A 23,751-nucleotide genomic window follows, 5' to 3' on the forward strand; every position below is an offset into this window, starting at 1 on the left:
TATGTCCCTGTGGCATCCAGGGGGTTAAGCCCTTTTTGATGCCGAGTCTTTTTTCAGGCGCACAATTTCATAAGGTTTGAAAAGTGAACGTTGTGCGAGATTTGCGCTCGCGTGGTCCTGTATCTGCGTACAGCTATAAAATTACACAGAAATGTGGAATATTAAATTTCCTATCCGTTGGTATAAGTATAAATGCAAATACCTCGGCGGTTTGAGAAATAAACGCTGCTAAATGATGTCCAAAAGTTTGCTATGCATTCAAAAACAGTCAATTTCTCCGCTTTTGATCGTGCACCGGTAAAAGCACTGTGCTACGATTTCTTTAATTTTGTCATCTTTACAGAAAGTGTGAGTTAATAAATTACAGCCTGATATCTGAACGACAGAAGTATATATGAAATGGGTTTATTTGCTTATGCATAACGTTATACGCTCAACATTAAAAATGACTCGCAATAAATGTCAAAAATGGATTTTCTTCTATGACGTCAAAGGACGACAGAGAGGTCATACGCGTATAAAGATAAGGGGGCATAACTCCGCTATGCTTAACACTAGGTCAATGTATCTCAGATCATTTGGAGAGAATTTGTTGTGGATACGGCCGCTATATTTTCCTTATGTTTTGTTCCCCGTGACCCAAACTACATGTATTCCAATACAAAGTTCCCCAATGTGAGCGGATACGTTTTAGTAGTTTCACAAGTTATAAGAAAAGATGACAATGTACTACATGAGAAAGCACGTAAAAGCGATTTGGATGGCCCGATCCGATATGTAAATTAGTTCCTAAATTCACATATTCTCCTGTTTGTGTGGATGTATTTTGACTGATTTTGCATCATTATTTACTGAGTACTAGCCATATCTTCAAATATAATACACACTGAAATTACTGAAAAGATTGTACAAAATTGTAGTTGACGTCATTGCTTGTTTTATGTATTTTGCGACGTCGGAAAAAAACGACGCTGGTATGCTGATCAGTATATATCTCACATAATTTCCATGAATTGTGTAAAAGGTTTCGGTTTCTATGTCTGAATTTAACACTCTTGTGACAGAACTTAAAATGACTGATTTTACCATTTAAATAATGTCCTGAATAGATCAGTAATTAGACGGTTTGACTTGTTATCTTAATATGAACAACACACACACCTGTTTGGCGTAAATTAAAAAGAATATTTCACAACCCCTGGCCCCGGGGTCATAAAAGTTAAATCGCTATTCATAACCTGTACATATGCAACTGTAATATTGGTCCGAATGGCGAATATTGCACATGATAGGAACTATTTAAGTACATGTTGCAGTTACGCCTTCGTTTGTTCTTCTATTACTTCTTTAAGGGTTTAAGATGTGGTGTACTACACTCAGTATATCAATTTCTTATGTAAATATTATTCAAACAAACAAAACCCTTGAAAGAATGAAAACCGTATACCCTATATCCAAGGATATGATATAGAACAAGTCTAAATGTAGATAGTGAAATTAGTTTCATGAAAAAATATCTGAAAGATACTCAAAATATACACTGAAAGTGTAATCGGTGGAACATGGCGATTGTGTTTACTCTTATTCAACCGACCTTCACTTCAAAGAAATTGCCAAATATGTAACAACAATGTTGACGTATATGACATCACAACCGTTGACCGATTTCTTACAAAATGGCGGCTTCGGTGACATGGTTATACAGGATTTTGCGAGGACCTTTCCTTTGATTCGGGGATCGTTTGTACATAAATGTGTGATGTGAGTAATCAGAATGATTCTGACTATCTGTGTAATGTTACTTGTTTTATCGTTTTCATTGTAAGTAAGAGAAGAAGCCAGATATGCCGATCATTACCGTTGTTGTTCTATGTTCTAAAAGTATTGAGCCTATGCATGCTACGAATAGACGAATGGGTGTTTGAAATTTGAGAAAATGCAGTAGACAGTGTAAAGTCTCAATGTTTCTTTGTTTACCTTTCAACAAGTGCTGTCTTTCGCGCACAGCGTTCGTTTCATATCACCTAGACACTTGGTTTTAGTGACAAAGACCATTTCTTATTTGACACTAAAATGTATGAGGAATTCAGTGATGTATTTGTCACAGCTGAAAAGGAAATATACGTGATGTAATAGGCGTCTCAATACCGGCCTTCGCGAAACGTGATTTTGAAAACACTATCCAATGCAATATGGCAGAAAGCGCACTAGGCGTTCGTGTTGGTGTATTTAGAAAACATCCCAACCTTAAAGACACTAAAATTCACCGTGGCAGGGATAAAAGCGTCAGTTGACTTGTTTGGAACATTTCAGCAGGTGCTTGCTACTAAACTATTCTCCTCAATTATTTAAGAGTGACCGGACATGATTACATCATTCTAAAATTGCCATGGTAACTGTCTTAGTCTTAGTTAAGATTTGGCTAAGACAGTTTCATGATCCAGTCTTATCTAAAATCTAAGCTAAGCAAAAAAATTCAGACTTAAGATTTTTTTGTGCTAAGCAAATTTTAGACTTAAGATTTTTTCATGATCCCGGGGCCTGGTGTCCACCGTTGTCAGAATGCTCGAGTATCGTTAAGTTCGGCGTAAAACAATACCCATGAACTCACTCGCTATTTCTTCAAATTGTTATCCGATCTAACAAAGTCTACTTTGACACGTAATTCCATGATTTACAGAACTGATATTGGTACATGTTGTATTGTCTGGGCTTTTTGGGGCGCGCGGGTGGGGGGAGGGCTGATGATCTGTATCTAAACTTATATTACACCAGATGTGCAATCGTAACAATTGTCTCTCTGCTGTATTTATAGCCAAGTGTGACTTTTGCTTGAGACAACATATATCACTATCTATGGAGTAGTACCCTCCAAATAAACACTTTATTTTTTAAATATACCACGTTGATATGTAATGATTAATATGACATTTCAATCAACCTGCTAACCTGTGACTATATATATATGCATATATTGTGGGTCGCACTTGTTGCATTTAGGGTGACATGAAAGAAATACGTAATACTATTTAAACATTCAAACTTACTTACAGCATAAAAACACAATTGATCCATAAATCCACATGTTTCAGCGTTGACATGTCATTTGGCAGGTCACCTATAATATATGAAATGTATTTATTATCGAAACACACAACTGACATATACTTCACACGATTAGCCTGGGTTGTATGAGATGGATAAGTTTGCATTTGTCGAGGACATATACTGTCGTTGAAAAAAGGGACTGACGGATAATCTGCTTTGTTTTTCAGGGTGGATTCTCCATTGGCAATGAAGGTCAATGTCATCATGTATGAAGGAATCCGGTGATGCGCGTGTTGTGGCTGAATATGTAAATATACATGATGAAATAGGCGACTCAGGAACGGTCTTCGCGATACATGATTTTGTATCTAACTATCCAATATGGCGGAACACTTCCGCGTTCGTGTTCGGGCTTAGCTCAAACACCCCAACAGGCTAGTTTTATTGTAGACGTTTGAGAAGTATCATAAGTCATAAAATTGCCGGTTTGGTCGGTTTAAAAATGAAAACGGATAGTGCAAAGCTGCTTACCAATGTTTCACTGCAACAAAGCCAGTTTCAATTTCAGGTCAGTAGCGTCCCCGTTGATTGTGGTAATATCACGTGATTCAAGCCTGTCCTGTCCTTGAGCGTTACACCCGGCTCAGTGCAGCTAATGTATTTATAACCCGCCTTGCGACTGACGGGTAGTTCAGTGTGTAACATAACAATAAACACTCGCTTCACCATAGGTTTGTTTGTCGGTGTTAGTATGCCGAAGACATTTGCAAATTTCATTGAAAATGATATGTCGAAAACCTCATAGCGCGGGATCAGATTGCAAATAGGGCGGCCACTCAACCTTTATTCTTCTCTCCTGCTGCGTCACTGCAGTTTGCCGTTGTTAAAACTATGAAGTTGCTATCAAATTTCTAACAGTATTCTTAATGAAATGTTTGAGTATATTTTCGTTTCCCCGTCCCAGGTATCTCGCCCATGAATACTACTTAAAAGCTGGAGAATATATCTGTTATGCCATTAAACGAGGGCGCACTATCTTTTCTGGATAGAAATGACAACAGGCGGCACCACGTAAAGTCAGTGCTTGCAGTACTATGAGTGCTGTATGCACATGCTCATAGAGTGGCTTACTGCGCCATGAAGAAATGACAAGTAGAGACTTACTTCGAACAGTCCCTATTACATCATCATCAACAAACATGATACTGTCCCCTTTTTTGATAAAACGAATAAAATTGTCTACATCATTATGAGTTACAGATTAAGATGGCAATGCAGCATAGAGGGTTAGGGTGATCCTGGCACAGTCAGGCTGGTAAGGCTCATCATCAGCTCAGGGCCTTCGCCCCCTCTACACACAGCCCAGACAGCGAATGGGACTTCGTCTACACCAAGCTTCATAGTATATGGAGAATTAGGCAGATTACATATTGAAATATATATATATGTAAGAATGATAAAATACTGGCATCAGCTTGCAACTGTTAGTACTCCACTAAAGCTATCACAACAAATATATCGTTCCATGAGATACCAATACTACTATAACGGCACTGTTCTACCTTGGTTTAAGCATGTCAAGCAAATTCTCGATACCTCAGGATGAAAATGTACTTAAAGATCAGTTTTTACAAACGTGGCAAAAATGACATCAGAAGCAGGTCCAACGGGTTTAATTATCGTGTCTTGAAATATTTCCATCATTTGAAAAAAACGTCTTATTGCCAAAAGAAATATCTTATCCCTTACTGTTATTTAGAACAAGCAATCGTCATCTCCCAGTTGAAACTGGCCGTTGGAAAACCATCCCGCAGAATGATAGAACCTGCCATCTCTGTAACTCACCTTCAACAGCTGATGAATTCCATTATCTATTTAGATGTTCTGCCTTCACTCAAATTGGAACTCATTATTTGGAACCTTATTATTGTACATTCGCTAATTTGCATAAGATGATATCATTGATCGCATCCAACAAAATTGTCTATTATTAAGAATTTCTCAAAGTTTATATCTATTATCAATAACCGTGTAAAAGCTACTCAGAAATTGTAAATTATGCAACGACCTTCCAACAATGTAATGAAATCTATGTTCAATATATATCCAATGCTCTTGTACATCCGTGGGTGGTTGAAAAGAGAATAAAGACTGATTGACTGATTGGGACTTTTCCCAGGAAACGCTGCCTAGTCGAATCCAGCAAGAATTTTCCGGAGAATACACTGCAGCCTTCTGTATTACCCAGAGTGTCAGAAGGGCTGTGCTCCCGGTGGAGAACCCGGGCACTCTCCTGATCTGCACCAAGAGATCATGAGGTACCAAACCAAGGGCGCTTAGAAGAATGGAGTCGGTGTACTTGGGATGCAAGCGAGACATTTCAAAGGCGAGGTCGCATATTTAGAATGCTTTTCTTGCAAATGTGGATGTAAATAGATTGCTCATTTAAAGTTACAACTTCACTTAACTTTGTTCAGTATGGACATGCAGTTACACATGTTTCGTCGATGTCAAAAATGTTTTGTCAAATTGATTTAATGTTCTACTTTGCTATTATAATCACATTTATACATATTATGTTCTCATGTGTTCTGGGCCATAAGTGAGTGATTGAGTTTACTTTTGCGCCGCACTCCTCAATACTCCAGCTAACAACTTCACGTTGTCACAAGGTTATGCTTGCGTCCGTACAACGTTATTCAGCGGACTCCCATTTACGTTGTCACAACGTTGTGACGTGACGTTGCACAGTGCCGTCATATTAACGTTGTCAGTAAGAATGGAAATTACTTTACTGTGACTTCATTATATTTGTGGGATGATAATCACAAAGTGTAATATAATAGGTAAATAATCTACTACGTTTTCTGGAGAAATTACGAATAATTCGATTTCACTCTTGTTCTTACGATTTTTCCTGAAGGAGAAATAACGTTATAAACATATTGCGTCATGACGTTACCAACCTACAACCTTCTCACAACGTTCTGGAAACGTTGTGTCTTAGCTTGGTATGTGGTGGTGGTCTGTAAATATTCGAGTCTGGACCAGATAATCCATTGATCAACAACATGAGCATCGATCTACGAAATTGGGATACTATAACATGTGTCAACCAAGTCAGCAAGCCTAAAAAACCCGATCCCGTTAGTAACCTGTTAAGACCAGAATGGATTACTGAACATCAATTCTGACCCGGATCTTCACAGGTGTGGGCCATAAAAAGAGTTTTCTAAACACTGAGGACGACAAATATCAGCACAACACCATATTGCATGCTGTATAATTGCGAAGAGAATGAGATTCCGATGAGCATTTCCAGATCACTCAATTCCACACGTGTGTTTGTATGTACGATGTATGTACGTGTATATGTCTGTATGACATTGTGTTTAAGTATATGCGTATAAACATGTTTATATTGTATATTTATAATATAATTAAATACAAAAATGAATGCCAGTTGGTAGCATACTCAAAACGAAAGCGCTAAAGAGCCAGAAGTAATAACGGTGCAGTGGTGACAATTTACAGTTTTATTTTCGCCGGGTGATTTAGTTAACAGGAGGAACTCAGAAGTGTCATGATCACAAACAAATGCATAATGTCGACAAAACCCTAACACATCGGCGCGAACTATCCGGAAAACACGAGTAGTAAACTAATTGCCAAACCAATATGTGAGATTTAGGTATTAAAATGAAGTATTAAGCATACACCCCCTAACTGAAGCACCTTTACAGCCAGATATGTACAATTCATAGGGCGCCACAGATCACAATGAATGCAAGAGAAATTTCTATGCTGAACTAATCCCATTGTTGCAGGAAACCAAAGTTACCTAACACGTTTAACGATGAACGAGCTAGGAAAAACATAGGCGATAACATAGTAAAATCCAAGCATTCAATGCAAGAGAAGAAAATTGACAAACTATAAACATGAAGGCAACTGAAAGCACCACAAAGGACGGTAGTTCAACGGCCGATCACCGATTTCTGCAAACTAGGTTAAAGCCTCGCGTACTTTCAAAGTGATCTATCGGTATTTGAGTAATTAAGCATCTTCTATTGCTACTCTATGTGTTGTCTTCAGTCGGTGATATATACGTGGCCACAGTTCTCGGATCATCAACAAATACATCCCACATTAAGGGAGTGTATGACAGGTAACCACTCGCTGAACCAGGTGATGTGTCACCACCATTGTTGTCTTCTGTACCCGGTGCACTTGGAAAGTAATCCGCCAACACAGGTAGTACAGGGTTACTGTCATCATCTTCATTTAAATGTGGACCAGGAAAGTAGTCGGCCAACGCAGGAAGTGCAGGATCACTGTTGCCTTCTTCCTCTGCGCGTCCTTGCTGTTGTCTTTGCTGTTGAGATACCTCTTCCTCTGACAGTCCTTGTTGTTGTCTTTGATGTTGAGATACCTCTTCCTCTGACAGTCCTTGCTGTTGTCTTTGCTGTTGAGATACCTCTTCCTCTGACAGTCCTTGCTGTTGTCTTTGATGTTGAAATACCTCTTCCCCTGACAGTCCTTGTTGTTGTCTTTGATGTTGAGATGCCTCTTCCTCTGACGGTCCTTGTTGTTGTCTTTGTTGTTGAGATACCTCTTCCTCTGACGGTCCTTGTTGTTGTCTTTGCTGTTGAGATACTTCCTCGTAATCTTCTTCCTCTACCGGTCCTTGCTGCTGCCCTTGCCGCTGAGATACTTCATCATAATCATCTATATCCCAGTACCGATGCACCTGGCAGTACTCCCCTGTTTCCAGTTGCCCTGATCTCTCTGTAAGTATCGACTCATCTCTTTGGTGATTCCTGAAAATATACACATGAGTACTGATAGTACTGCAACAGGTTACCACTGATAATTAGTAAACTAGTATCATACAGGTTGTTTATAAATAGTGTTTACATTCAGAAGTTAATATTTTTTGGAAAATGTGGCATTCCATACGTTTTAATGTATAATTCATACACGTTTTGAACTTCAGTGCAGGAGTATGCAATATAAAGAATCCATTAAGAAGGGCTTCTAGAATCAATGTACAAATTAAATAATGAACTAATGATGCAGCATGGCTTTGTTGCTGTTAAAACTGTTGAAATATTGATCATGGAAATCAAATCTCTGAAGGGCATTGAAAAAGTCAAAGTCGTTACATATAATCTTATCTAATCAAATATTAGCTTAAGTTATGTTTGACATATGTGAAACACGTCAACTGGGTGTATATGCTGACCTCTTTGCGGCAACTCTCTTAAAGTGAAAGATGCACACTGTTACAATGATTCCAAAAACCAACACCAACAGCGCAGTCATTGTTCCGATAGTTCCTGCATTCAATGCACTCTGGGCAGAATCTGAAAAGGGTAGTTAAAAAAAACAGTTGTCAACACATGCATGTCTTTTTAACCGATTCTGTGTCTGTATGTTTCGTAAGTGGAAATTAATTCACAATTCAGAGTACGTAACTGTGCCTGGTTGCACAGATGTTAATTTTGAGTTGCAAGAACGAATGCAAAGTCTGAAATAAAATGAATATTTGACTGTGTTTCAAATTCCAAATGTGTCTTCTTTCATGGTTAAAGAGTTCGCTCGTCACGACGAGGGCCCTCGTTCGATTCCCTGCATGGGTTCAATATCTGAAGCCAATTTCTGCTGTCCACCACCGTGATGTTGCTGAATATACTTTCAGTAAACAAGGAAAATTGTCCCCGGTTCATTCAAGTGATTATGTCTAATTATTGAGAATTCAAGTGAACAACGTATTTATCTTACCGAACACCTCATCGTTACTTTGTAATTGTTTGAAGCACGAGTACAATATGTTTTATGGTCATCGCTAGATTTTGCTGACAAGAAAAACAGATTTGAGTTATTTCCCTTCATATTCGCAAAACATCGGTATGTTATGTACATCATACCTGATTCAATGTTATTCGAGATAAAGAATTTACCACGAAGTACCAAATAAGTTCGGCATTCCCAGCAGGGTACATAGAAATGTTACTCGCTTGTAAGTGGGGTACATTGGAAATAATAGGAGAGCGCTCAACCAATAAGAAAGCGACATATATGTGATAATCATGAGAATGACGTTACTACACATTTGTGTATAACGAAATTGCTAAGCTATGACGTCACAATACAAAGGGCACGGAGCTGTGCATAGAGAGTGCGTCTAAAGTACAATTTGTGGTCATTAATATACAAGCAGTGGAATATCTAATTGATTTCATTGTGTACAGATATACAAAGTCGGATTTTACTTTATACAATTAAGTTAAGGTCTGAGCAGTTTGATGAAGTAATTTCATTTTATGAAACAATAACCCAGTTCACACTAACATGAAGCGTCAACGCCAGAGGATGACAAATGTACGGACATATATCCTTCTGGAACAAAAAGAACACTAACAGCCGTGGAAACAACCACTGGTGACACCAGACGATTCCTCGCCGTACCCTACTGTTAGCACTAATGACGATTTGCATTCAAAGAAAAAATAACATCACATATAGAAATGCATCGTGCTTACCACATATCCCAGAACTCTGATGGCAGACACCTCCCGGGCAGTGTGTGCAGGATAGTTGACAGGATTGTCCATATTGTCCTTGGATACATCCGTTGTCACAAGACCCGTTCTTTGGGTAACATGTGTGATTGAAACAGGTCCTCGGACAAGGCTTACAGTCGTCTCCATAGTAACCAGACAGGCATCCTTCAACACAGGCACCCGTCTCATTGCAACCCAAACAGTTTGGGCTACACTTTATCGGTAAGGAACAGTGTGGACCAGACCAGTCATCTGCACAACCATTGATACACTCGCCACTATATCTTTGACATTCAGATATGCAGGAGGGGGAACTGTTGTTTGTCAAAGTGTCATTAGTAACAGCGGTAGGATTAGACAAACAATCTGTGTGGCATCTTAAAGAGCATGTACGTCCATACAACCCAGGTGCGCATGTTTGTACACAATCAGTTGTTGAACAATGTTCACATGAGTATTCACAGTCCAGGCCATGATAAGGATCATGACACACGTCACATCTGCCTGTTATCCTGTTACAATGTCGACATCTGGGTGAACAATTCTTGCAGTTGGACCCATAGTATTGGCCATGGCATCCAGAAACACAAGATGTTGTCAGATCGCAGAATGTTCCAACACATTCTTGAGGACATGTTGTGCACCTATTCTTCGGAAGTATGCACGGGGCATTGCATCGGGTACCATAGAAACCAGGTACACAACCGTCAGAACAACTGTAAGTGCCACGCAGTGTCGGACTACATTTCCTGTTTATGCATTGGTTGCTACAACGGGACGTGCATCTGAGGCCGAAATACCCCGAAAAGCAATCTGTAGTGCAGTATTGTGTTGAGCTTGAGCAGTTTGAGCACTGTTGGTCCTCCCTGCACTTATCCACTGTAAAAGAAGATTTAATAATTTCGTATACTTTTGAATACAATTTTAGATAAATGTTCATATTACTGTTTTATGCCCCAGCAGTGCACTCAAAATGAACTCAAATCAACAAATTAACTAAATTAACAGAACACGCGAGGCCGAAAATATGTTAACACTATTAAAAAGACTTGTGTTCACTAGAAACACGGAATGTCATTTCCGACAAATGTTATAAAAAAATGTCTTTAACTGAAGCAAAATACCCAATGAATATAAAGTTACCTTGTGTTGACACAAGCGTCAGTGCTGCAATCAGTATCACCTGAATGTCCATAGCTGTCCTGAAACCATCATAACACAGCATTTAATTAAAGTACTGTGAAATTAAGCCGTAGATTTATCGGTTTCCTGATTGCAATTATCAGGTAAACGAGAATATCATATTAACGGTTGAGTGATGGTATTGTTCAATTACAAACGTACCACTGAGTTAAGCTTCAGCTGTGTGGGCAAATGGGAGATGAAAACACTACTGAAGTGATGTCTCTGGTGTTCGTGGCAACACTGAGCAAGTGCTACGTGGACGTCATGGTTTCAGTGTGGTTTCAACTTCCCGTGGCCAAGGTCGGAAAACAGCAAATATGTGTCTCGTGCATACAAAAACAAACAGTTGTGAAATGATGACATTGATATCACGGACATGCTCTCTGCATGCGTTCTAGATGTATTTATACTCGTACGGCACATAACATCACAGTCTCTGGACATATTTTACAATGGTTTTCAGTAGCATAATTGTATAATGGTATATGTAGCCCAGTCGTCTAAGGTAATACCTGAGTTTTATTTCATATTAAAATTTCGTTTCCGTCAAATATGAAAAACTAGTTGAACAGAACTTGGTATCAGAAGTATTCATGGAGATATTTTAATATATCTTACTAAAACAAATTGACATGTACTTATTGAGTGATACAGGACAGGGATATAGAAAACACTGATGAAATGGAAACTGTCGAATGGAAGTGGAGGTGGGACGTAACAAATGACATGTGCAGAAAGGTCAAGGTCAAGATTCCGGATGAACTGTCAAGGTATGTTCTGATATTCTTTCCGCAAAGCCAGAAACAAAGCACCAATCTGACCACTTCCTGTACGCAGTTGGGAGCATACCCTTCATGGCGCCGTCTGTGCGCACGTGCTCTTCTGTCGGGACGCTTGAGCATATACCGCGACTCATCACTGAACACGATACTTCTCCACCTTTGGAATGACCACTAGAGACCATTGTTTATGTTGTTGCCGATTGTGTGAGAATAGGTCCCCCGCAAAGGTCTCCTAGGACGAATACAAGCCTCACAAGGGCGGCCTTGACAGTTTGGTCCTGGAACTGCAGATGTTGAAGAAGAGGCGGTCGTACGTGTTCTGTAAGTATCGAAACGAATACACCTGTCCTGGGGGTGTGTGGTCACCCGGTGTTTTCCTGACCAAGGAAGATCACGTGTCGTTCCATGCTGCTAGTGCCGATACCACAGCCTCCCTATGATATTCAAGTCAAGCATGATTTCACTTCAAGATTTACGTTCGCCGCTAAAACAATCAGACCCCATAGTTTTGATTGCAAATGATGCACGAATTTTGCATGTGCAGGGAAGCGCATGAATCGCATCCCATTCGTGGTCTTTTTACATATTTGGTTGCGATTTGGCGACAGGTTTTCAAAAGCAATAGAATTAAAACTCGAAATTCGTTCGAGGGAACGTTCACCATAGACATACTAATTGAACTCACATTTATGATTCATTTTCGAAAAATTACATGGAAACGTACTGGCTATGCGTTTTTTGTGTTGAGTAGAATATAAAGACAAGTTTGTGAAGTAAGGTTTAGCAATATCTCAATATCTATGGCGTGTCAGCTAGATGTGAGAGGAAACCCCGAAATGAAGCAGATATCGGGCGTGACTTCTGTGCTGAATCCTTCGAGGACAGACTGACAAACCTGGAAACAACCAGGGTGAACCGAGATTCGAACTCTCAGCCCTACGTTCCTGGAATACACCACTGAGCCCCATAATTTGGAAATAACATTCCGGCTATGTTGATGTATGCTTTGTCTTTACTCTGAAGAGTTAAATGGACAACCGCCATATTGCTGGAATATTGCTGAGTGCGGCGTAAAACAACAACAACATGTTTAAGAGACATGGACTTCTTTTGAAGATCATCACCATATGTTAAATGTGAACTTTCTTGCAGGTTGTAGGAGTGTATGCGAGTACTTAGAGAATAACCAACGAGGTACGAGAGATTGCGGGAATTATGCGCGAGTTGAAATACTGTTCACTAAACATTATCTTAACGAGGGCACATTTCCCGTAATCACTCGTACCGACTAGGTTATTCTATTTAAGACCCATAATGCAATTTAAAAAGAAGAACCACGAAATAAAACCACCCGGAGGCAGGACGTCAAACAGCTGATTCTTTTTCATACGCGTATTAAACCTAACTTCTCCAGCGGTAATAACAAAACTACGCTATGGAAAATAGTGCCTAGTGAAATCACTTTAAAATACAACAAAAATAGTTTGTTTGGAATAATTGATTAACTTTTGTTAATATGATAAAAATGATCTTTTAAATATATCATTGAACTTAATAACAGCTAAACCGTTATTTGACCAAGTCAGTGCGACGGAACATCGTTCATTCACCACTGATGTGTGTCTAGTGACGGGTGACGGTGTAGTGTTGAAACTTTGGCAAAAACCTGTCAATTATTGGGAAAGTCAATGGTTAAAAGTTTGGAAATCTAAAAAGATAACTATCCCACGAATAGATCTAGAAAAGGTTTTCTGACAAGAAACTCAACAGGTTTGAAGACTTAACTACATTTCGTTCTGTGGAAGGCGTGTTACAGTCACGTCGTTGGTCCCAGTAGAGTATAGCAGAAACAAGAAGGATAACTGTAGTCGGAATCCGAGTCAATGGGAGGAATACGCCTGACAGAGGGTCGACTGACAGATGAGTCATTCGGAGATGTTAAGTGGAATACACTACCATAAATTGGATTTAGAATAGTGTATGTACAGAATGAAGAATTACGGCTTGCGACAAGAACTGACGTCATGGTGGACAGAGCGGTGGAGTTACAAGGGTTTGACAACAATTTATTGATGGACTGATGTTGTTTCTTATTAATTGAAGAGTAACTGCTTATTGATTGAACATTTTTGTGTCCGGAAATTTGCATGATTTGATGTACTGGTGCAACATTGTCAGAGAGGGTCTGGATGAGACGTTTTCGAGCCTTCATCGGGGTTAGCCTAATGGTGGTCATGTTTGTTTACAAACAATGCAAACGATTGTTTTGTTTTTTTTAAGGTCATCTGCAGTTTTATTGGCAAAATAATAATGTCTAATAAAAAGAGTATTCATATTCTTTAACCTTTATGTTTTCTTTTTTTTAATCTCGGAATGTATGAGTACAGCACGTTCTTATTATCAATGAAACGGTAACAGTTGTCAATGAACAATGATTATGAAAAGTAGTTCCGTCAACCAATCATATTTCTTCTCTGCTTAGCTGACAAATCAACGTTGAGGATCACTGAAAAGCACATGTGCTATTATCACAAAAATAATCACCTGTGTATCCTATCCCCTATGTGTAATAAATGTTCTTGTTACATCAATATAACCAACGTTATTTACAAGATAAGTTTCCTGCTTTTTTATAATGAGCGTTTCCTACTGCCTGATCCTTTCTTTTAGATGCCTGGTCTCGTAATGTCGGGGACACTTGTATCGCGGTTGTAGTATCCAGTATTGATGAGGGCAGGTTATGTTTTCGCTTCTCTGCTTCTTCTCTTGTTGGATACGAGTGTAGCATACAGAGTATATCACGGTTCCACGTTCTCCAAATGACTTGAATGTTGGACTTTACGTAGTTGGTGGCAATCTTTACATGTAAACAAGTAACTATCACTGTAGATCACTAACGCTGTTGTGAAGTTGTCCATCAATGACTCGGTAAAACAATAGTGACGATGCAGATATTCCAAACCTGGGCAGTCGACTGTTGGTACCAAAAAAAGCATGCACAGCGAGACTGTAGAGGACGACTAATGTGTACAAGAAAAGTAGGGGATATTAGGAATTATCAGTTTGTCTTCGTCATCGTCTGGTCCAAATAGAAGGCATGTGGCCATATCTGCTTGTACGTAGCCGATCAGATAGCAAATTCGAACTGTTTTGTTTCTTAGCATCCAACATCACTAGACCAGATATACATTATTAGAAACAAGCCTCTCACGAGTTGGTTCTTGTTCCACGCATCAGTGAGAGCAGTACTGAGTGTTGTGCGTATGTTTGGACGTTGACGTATTCGTCATGAGTCGGCCCATGTTCTTCATCGTATCAGTGTCCACCAGAAAAGTCCCAGATGTGATCTAAAAGAAATCTGAATGAGGGAGCGCTATAGCGTGGCAGGGGTGTTTCGCTTTTGGAGGAACAAGGTCACAATCCTGACATACGAGCTTTATCATCATGAAAGATGAAACAATGACATGAGCAACGAGCAATAGCACAATACCTACTGGGGTTTCAATAATGCCTACATGAGACTCTACCATGAGTAATAAGGGGCGCAGTTAAGTTCATTGTGATACCAAACTACTCCCAACACAATCATGCTGCACAACGTCAATGACCACAAAACACTCAGTACAATGTCTCCAGACTCGATTCATTTAGCAATGGATATATAGATTGAACCCGGCTCGCCAGAACACATGACGAACGTAATTATTCCAAAAATGGCGTTGCCATCGTTACTGACACATTTGATTCAATTGACGCGCAGTAATTTGTTGGATAACACGTGGACGTAAGGCACATACATGTGATCTGTTGTAGATGATCATGTACCTTCTGGGCATAACCACTTCCAGCAGTTACGTATTCACTACCTGTGTTTAGTGAATGTAGATAACCGACTTCTCTCGATGATCGTTCTGTTAACCGGTTCTGATATATAACTTACATAAATATGTATCTTGGGGTGTTTGTATTGTAATTTGGTATTTGTAATACTACTTTAGATATCATTACTTAAATCTTTAATTTAAAAACTAAAAGATAATATATAGCTGAACAGAAAATCACTTTATCCTTTAATTGTAATATTGATTACAATCATGAAATCCGGGTTGGAATCGTTTTTTTCTGGGTGTGTTTGTTGTTTCTCGTCGACCTCAATTTTATCCCATATCGGTGCAGATATAATCTTCGACAACCCATGTTTGTCGTAAGAAGTGGGTGGTGGATGAACAAAGGAAATAAGCAAAGTATCCCATCAGTGGACAGTGGAACCCTTCCGAGCCTTACTGCCACAAGAAAAGCAACCTCCTATTATGAATAAAGTCCAAATATTATTGAATGTTTTAAACAAATACATACATACATACATACATACATACATACATACATACATACATACATCATACACACACACACACACACACACACACACACACAATCATACACACATACATACATACATACATACATACATACATACATACATACATACAAACAATCTCACTCACCCACTCACACACTACGGCCCCCGATAGCATATGTGTGCAGCACAACCGGGGCGTGAGTTTCCTATTCCCTATACTGGTGGTGATGTTTGTTCTATGTACGTATTGCGGATGCCTTACTCATAGGCGATCCATCAGTCAGTCATCTCTGGTGAGGTTGCAGGTGGCTGATCTATACACGGCAAAACTATCAAAGTGCATTTAGCAAATGAACAAAGCAATGGTCATCGTGTGGGGTGACAATATGATGCTGAGTTTCCGTCTATACCCAGAACTACAGCTACTGAATTGTGTTTCACAAACATGGTTCGGATAAAGTTATATTTGCACACTGGACTCGAGCCGTGTACCCTAACTCTCTCATTGTGGGAAGGTTGTTGTATTTCTATACGTGTACAACTGTTTGTATACATGTACAGCTGTTTGTATACATGTACAGCTCTTCGCCTTCTCATACAGAAGCCTGTGCCATGAAGCTGACGCCTGGTTATGTAAACATAAGCAAGTGTATGTCGTTCACACAATAGTATTCAAACACTATTAAAACCACCGCGTGTTTGTTTCAGATACAATATCTGTCCAGGAATAATACACATAACAATGTAACAAACTCATAGTACTGGCTATTCTACCTGCCCTTGGAGCCGAACAGCGTGTGGCTTTACATCTGAAAGTACTAGTAACTGAATATTTCAATATGTATTGAGCAGGGAACGCAGTTCTAGACACCAGACTTTTTTTACCACACGTGGAAATTGAAGCTTTTGCTAGCTGAAGCACACACAATACTCCATTGCTATCAAATTCGTTTTTATTTCCTGAAATAACGATATGCATTTAAGAATCGAAAATAGGTTTACATTTGCATTTCAATGATAATGTGATATAAAATCACAGTTGAATGCATGTTTTTCTTTTAGAGGATTAATCTCAAATGGGGACAGAGTACCATTTTTCAGTAGCGAGGAAAACCTGTTTTGAGGTTGACAAAAGATTTGTTTCCGGCTTTCTCATATTAAATATAACACATCGCAGCCTGTCCTAATTCACAGTGACACGGCAAACGCGTAGTTTACAATGTCGAAAATGTCGATAACACCTGCAGCAGCTCTTTGTCCACAACTATACAGGAGTGACCTAATAGCCATACATATGAATGACAGTTGCCGTGTGTGTTCTCCACAATTCTCTGCTTTATCGACTCAGTGGTTATGTCATCGCAACCTTGACATGGTGCGTTGCGTGACGAGTGGAGCAGGCTTAGAATGTTGTGAACAGAAAGGCGATGTGTAACTTACAGTCGAACTATTATGTTAGATCTTTATGCATTCTAAATCAATCGAAAGGATTCGGGCTGATATGTATATTAATTTGTCCTTGTAAACTGAATTATTTAACAGTTGTGTAGACAGTGACAGTTCACTTGCAAATACGCAATGTGCACATGTGTTTGGGGTTTGTCTTAGTCTAACCACTGACACTGAGGGATCCATGTTATCATCAAATACCGTATCGGTAGGGGATATAGGTACGTGTTGGCAACCTCATCGGAAGAGCAGCCGAGTGGTGTAACTGATCGATTTCTCTCAAAATAAGGTTTTAAGATATAAATTGCCTATGGGACGAGAGGGTAGTCAAATGTCTGAGAAATCATGATATGTTTTGATGTTCAAGCTTTTAGTTTGAGGGATTTTTTTTCCCAAAACATATTATTCAATCTAATAAGACGTTCATGTAATAGCATAACTAATCTGGATTACCTGCCAACGCAGACTGAATTTGGCGTAGCAGGCACTATAACTGGGAAATTACATGGATGGATCAGTGAACGTCTGTAAAGACACCAGGTGTTCTCAAGAGGGTAAGCATGCCCCACGTGTAACACCTGCTATTCACACAATTCCCATAAAAAGTATTTCTTGTCTAACTCCAAGTAGTTATCGTTGGACTGCAGCCTGTAAGTTAACCGGACAATCAAGTGAATTTTTTTCCAGAAAATGCATGACTCACTGGTGCATTTATTTGTTATGTTGAAACTAATAAATACGAAATGTTATTATGGAATCACGTGGAAACTCACGAGTGAACAAAGCAAACTACATTGCAAAAGCTGAATAGACATTAGTCTCATTTAATTCCTGTCGGTACTATGTTTCTGTTTCTCTTTCCGGAAATATTCACAACCACTTTCTCTTTGTAAATATGTTTTCAAGCAAGTGCTCCCGATCTGTAAGGAGATTTGCATTTATTTACACAATAATACACGAGAGACGGAATACGTGAGTTCCTCCAACATTGAAGTACTTTCATATGGGGTCAAAACTCAAGCTGACATGCGTTATGTCCATGTTTGTCGTGTTGAACATTATTTTGGTGTTTGTATCTCAATGGTGATTGTACTGGACTATGGCAATACTGTGAACTTCATGCAATGCTATGTGTTATGGCGTTATCGGAATCTCGCAGTTGGAATCAAGGGAGCTACGTGCTGCAAACTAATCCCTTTTTATGTTTTGATACATTTCTGGACATTTTATTGTGTCTTATTTATGGTGGCAGCTCTTCTTCTCATAGCTGCACACACAGTTCTGATAAAGGTACCTCCATGTGACGAATACGCTATTGCATGCGAAACATACCAAGCAACGTTTATTTGTAATCACATGCAGGAGATCAGTACCAGAGTACAATATAAGCCTATAATAGTGTGATACGAGTGTGATGAAGCGAGAGACAGGCAATGCATAGATCACCTAGATTACTTATACTTACACATGTTGAATGTACATAGTGTAAGTATAGTTCATGAAGAATAAGAACACCCCGCCATGGGCTGGAATGTGTCAAGCCCATATCTGGTGTCCCCCGCCATCATACTCACTCACTCACTCACTCATGAAAACACATCACCTCTTCACCTCTTCCGGAATGGAGTCAGTAGCCTAATGGTTAAAGCGTTCGCTTGCCAAACTCGCCATTTTCGACATTGTTTCAAGCTCAAGACATGGGTTGGATTTCCCACCTGGGTACAGTGTGACGCCTATTTATGGTGTCCCCTGGCGCGATGAATAGGTGCAAAACTGAAATCATTCGTTACAACACATGCGAAATAAACATTTCTAATGAAATGCCATGCTACCCCGACACTATGCTGTCCTTGATAAGTAATGTTTTACATATTAAGATAAAACATGCAGCAGAGAGGGCTGATCCTGGCACAGTCAGACTGGTAAGGTTCATCATCAGCTCAGGGCCATTTCCCCTCCACAGGCAGCCCAGACTTCTCCCAGGAAACGCTGCCTAGTCGAACGCACCAAGAACGTTCTGGAGAAAAAGAAGACTCCCAAACACTGCAGCCTCCTGCATTATTATCATGATCATTTTTAGCCATGCGTTGTGTGTTGTATCGGGCCGTTTAATTCCGAAAGAACTAGCTTATATGGTTTATTTTTAAAAGGTTGTAGAAAGTCATGCAGCATTATGAGTATTTCAAACTTGGGATTATTGAACAGGTTCATCTGGCCAGTTTAAACTTCACCACACATGTTGTGTTGATGGTGATTGTAAATCCATTTTCATTTGAACGAAACAAGGACACTTGAAACGGCATTTGAAGGTACATTCACATTTGATTTCAAATTTAAGCTTCTGTTTCAGGAATAAATGTCAAGTAACAGTGATCTACTTGAACTAATTTTCATTAATTAATCTTCGTGGGGTCACGTATAATTTCTTGGCAGCGACATAATGTGTATAACAATATATTAATTTGTCGAAGAGTGTGTAGACATCAGACTTTAGTCATTTAGACTGGCATTTGAACCAACTGATATCAGTTTATCATCAATGTAATGGCATAGTGCAATGTGCTGTTGTGAGTCCATGTCGCAGGTTGAGCGAGGTACAATTCCTTGTGGTTGTCACAGAGAAAGTATATGTGTCACACAAGGACATAAATGACTGTTGCAAACTGCTATACATACGATATGAATTTAATGATGATTCATTGGTTTCAGAAGAAAGATAGCATTAGTCAAGGTATTAGGCAAGCCGTTTGCGAGTACATTTATCTATAAAAAAATATTTGATGTAACACTTAATTCTGTATTATTATATGAAAAGTGTGATACTTGTCTTCCATAATGTCTACTGATGGAACTATGGAAACATAAACGACCCACTCTACTACAATGTATTGTGTATATAGAATATATATGCGTATAGTATATAGTCAAGCGAGAGAGAGATACGAGACAACAAAATATGTGATCACACACGAACAAGACCACTCTTTTCTTTGGATTACGATTGTAGTAACTGTACATGCCATGGGAAGACATTTCAAATTTATCTTTTTGTCAAAAATTGAGGAACATCCACATTTCGGGATTTGAGATGATGGCGGCCGAGGATATATACATTGGGGAGTGGTACTTGAGTTTAAGAACCGTTGTAATGTACATCTAAATGTCTGTGGCTCTGAATATGTGACCCTGTACATGTAACATGACAGATCACTTATACTTACACACGTTGAATGTACATTGTCAGTAGTGTATGCATGGTTCATGATGAAAACGAGGCGACTAACAGGCTCGCTGACTTGGTTGACACATGCCATATCCCAATTGCGTAGATCGATGGATTCTCTGGTCCAGACTCGTTTATTTACAGACTGCCCCCATATAGCTGGAATATTGTGGCGTAAAACTACACTCACTCACTCATGAAAACACATTACCTCGCCACCTATTCCAGTATGACTTACATTATAGTACATGTCCTTTACATACGCATGATACAGTCACAAGATTAAGTGTTTTTGGCAGATACTTCCTATGAACGTTGAAAGATTTTGTCACTTCTATTCAAATCTCTAGAGGCTGTGGGGTAGCTGAAGAACCATGTTTGATTCCGCACATGGGTACAATGTGTGAAGCCTATTTCTGGTGTGATATTGCTGGAATATGGATAACAGAGGCGTAAAACTAAACTCGGTCACTTTATGACTCCATTACAATACATGATAGCACCGGGCATGTTACCGTGCCAGTAAGTGGCCTTTGAAGTTATTATTATTTTCATTTTCAGTTCATAGCCTATGGGTTATGAGTTGTTAGCTTGTGAATTCCCATCATGAAAGTTTTAGGACGACATGCAACATTACACATATTTCAAACATTTCAGTGAGAATATTACCATATATGAAAGTACATTTACATTTGTTTTGAAAGCTTCTATATCAGGATAAAATGTCAAGTGACGGTGAACTACTTGAACTAGATTTTATTCATTAATCTTCTTGGGGGCGAAGTATAATTTCATGGCAGCGACGTGATACCTGTTACAATTTCATCAATTTATAGAATATTGTGTATACCGCACTGACTTTAGTCATATAGATGGCTGGCAGTTGAAACCAGTTATCATCAATATAATGACATAGTGCAGTGTGCAGTTGTCAGCCCATGTCGCCGGTTGAACAAAGTGCATTTCTTTTTGTAATAGTTATCAGCTGTAAACTGCCTTTACATGGGGAAATTGTATGCGGTAGACAAGGACATACATGGCTATTGCAAACTGCTACTGCATATATGCTTCATTGCAGTAACATTTCCCGTCACCACTAATTTTAAATCGGTCTACTCCCATTTGTGAGAACTCCCAGTTGTGAGACTCCCAGTTGTGAGACAGTGGAGTAGGTAAATAGCAAAGAAAACACACCTTACTCCCCTATCTGATAGAATGTAGTAACCCCAGCTAATTGTGGATTACCTATTCAACTGAATCTTGTGGAGGTAACTTAATGAAACTCTAAAAGATAGAGTAATGAACCTACTCAGATAAATGGCTTTAAAAAATAAACACTTTGTGTAGGTAACTTCATGATCATTTGAAAGAGAAATTAATTTACCTACTCAGATTTATATGTTTGAAAAATCTAGCAATAACTGTTGTAACTATAATTAATCCAAATGTATTTATTAACCTTTGACTGCTCTTTCCGATCACCATTATGGCAGGCCTTCAACAAGTAGAATATATCACCAGTTCACGATAATCTTTTTCAGTATTTCAGTATCTATTGAAAACAATAAATGCTCTTCAACGAACAATGTCTTCTGTGTTAATTAACTCATTAATGAACTATGCCTCCTGCGGGTACTCTTCAGCAACAGGGCTGTTCCCACTTTCATCGTAGGGATGGGGAAGCACCACCTGTGTGCACTGAACCATTAATTAATGTGTCTCACAACTGGGAGTTCTCACAAATGGGAGGACACCGGCATACTTGCCTCACCAGTTCCCTCACAATATACCTACGCATTACTCGAACGCGGAGTTGAGGTAATAAAATATCAAATATATACCCATGGTATAATATCTGTTCTCCTTTCACCCTCTACACTCATAATTGTGCGAAGCTCGAATTCAACCTGTTCAACTGTAAAGTTCGAAGATGATGCAGCAATTGTCGGCAAACTGAACGACAGTGATTCTGAAGAACTGTATAAAGGGACATTAATCAATTTACGACTTGCAGTGCAGAAAACCACTTACTCTTACATGTCACCAAAACAAAGGAACTGATAATTGACTTTCGGAGTAAACCCACAGAAATGCTTCCAGTGATAATCACCGGTGAATGTGTTGAGACAGTGTCGGAGTATAACTATCTGGGAACCTTCATTGACTCTAAGCTGAACTGGAACGCTAACACTGAAGCCCTCTATACAAAAAGTGTCAACAACGTCTTCATCTCATGGGTAAACTGAGATCTTTTAATGTTAACCCATCTGTGATGTCATCTTTTTATGTAGCATTTATTCAGAGTATTTTAACATTTTCCTTCCATTGTTGGTACGGGTCTCTCTCAGTTCATCTCAAATCTAAAATAGACAAAATTGTTAACACTGCAAGTAAAATCGCTGGAGTCAGATTTGAATGTTTATCATCAATACATGAGCGGCAAATCGTGAATCAAGCTGTCAAAATCACATCTGACCGTACTCACTACTTAAATTCGGAATACAACCTCCTCCCTTCAGGCCGCCGCTACAAAGTTCCAGTTGTGAAAACTAAGAGAGCCCGTACATCCCTTATTCCAAGTACCATATCTCTCTTAAACAAATGTGAAGATACCTAAACCAAAGAATGTATGTAAATATGTTTGGTATCTCTCTAATGTGTCAGTAGCTCTGCTGATGTAACACAAATTCCTGAAAAGGCATTAAAGTATTATTCTATTTCTATAATCACAATTGTACCATCACATCTCCTTTTGCAGAGATTCCTTATGGATGTGGACATGGTTTTGTCTCTTCTATTGTTGTAGGCAGGTGATAGGTGCACACAGTAACATTCAGTTCACAACCATCTACTTAGATATTTTCACCTCAGCCGTCAAATGATACAAGGGTTGTTGTTCAAACTTTACGAATGTTCTGTTGTAATATACATTTTTCTAATCTGATATATAGAATATCAATGTCCCTCAGATGTGCCTTGATACATGTTTGTGTTCACCTATGTTCAAAAGATTCATTTGGTGGAAAGACGTGTGTGGGTACTTATTTTAATCATTTACAAGTATTGTAGTAATTGTTGGCACCACGATTTAAGGCAGTTTGAAGTAGTGTTTCATAGCCCGTGTCGACACTATTTTAC

General features: G+C 39.0%; 2 protein-coding genes across 2 annotated transcripts in view; both read right to left on the reverse strand.

Moving 5' to 3' along the window:
- LOC124262497 (receptor-interacting serine/threonine-protein kinase 4-like) overlaps nucleotides 1-3,683 on the reverse strand; it is a 108,719-nt gene extending 105,036 nt beyond the window's left edge. The window contains exons 1-2 of the mRNA XM_046697010.1: nucleotides 3,580-3,683; nucleotides 3,052-3,118 (exon numbers count right to left, since the gene is read on the reverse strand). Of these exons, the coding sequence (XP_046552966.1) occupies nucleotides 3,052-3,085 (34 nt within the window). The 5' untranslated portion in view covers nucleotides 3,086-3,118; nucleotides 3,580-3,683. The remainder of the gene's footprint in view (nucleotides 1-3,051; nucleotides 3,119-3,579) is intronic.
- Nucleotides 3,684-7,126: 3,443 nt separating this feature from the next.
- Nucleotides 7,127-23,751, reverse strand: part of LOC124262506 (signal transducer and activator of transcription C-like) — a 135,369-nt gene continuing 118,744 nt past the window's right edge. Inside the window, exons 2-3 of the mRNA XM_046697016.1 lie at nucleotides 8,294-8,414; nucleotides 7,127-7,868 (exon numbers count right to left, since the gene is read on the reverse strand). Coding sequence (XP_046552972.1) covers nucleotides 7,127-7,868; nucleotides 8,294-8,414 — 863 coding nt within the window. The remainder of the gene's footprint in view (nucleotides 7,869-8,293; nucleotides 8,415-23,751) is intronic.

This window comes from Haliotis rubra, unplaced genomic scaffold (genome assembly GCF_003918875.1).
Source record: "Haliotis rubra isolate DU_JTF1 unplaced genomic scaffold, ASM391887v1 Scf840, whole genome shotgun sequence".
NCBI classification, from domain to species: Eukaryota; Metazoa; Mollusca; class Gastropoda; order Lepetellida; family Haliotidae; genus Haliotis; species Haliotis rubra.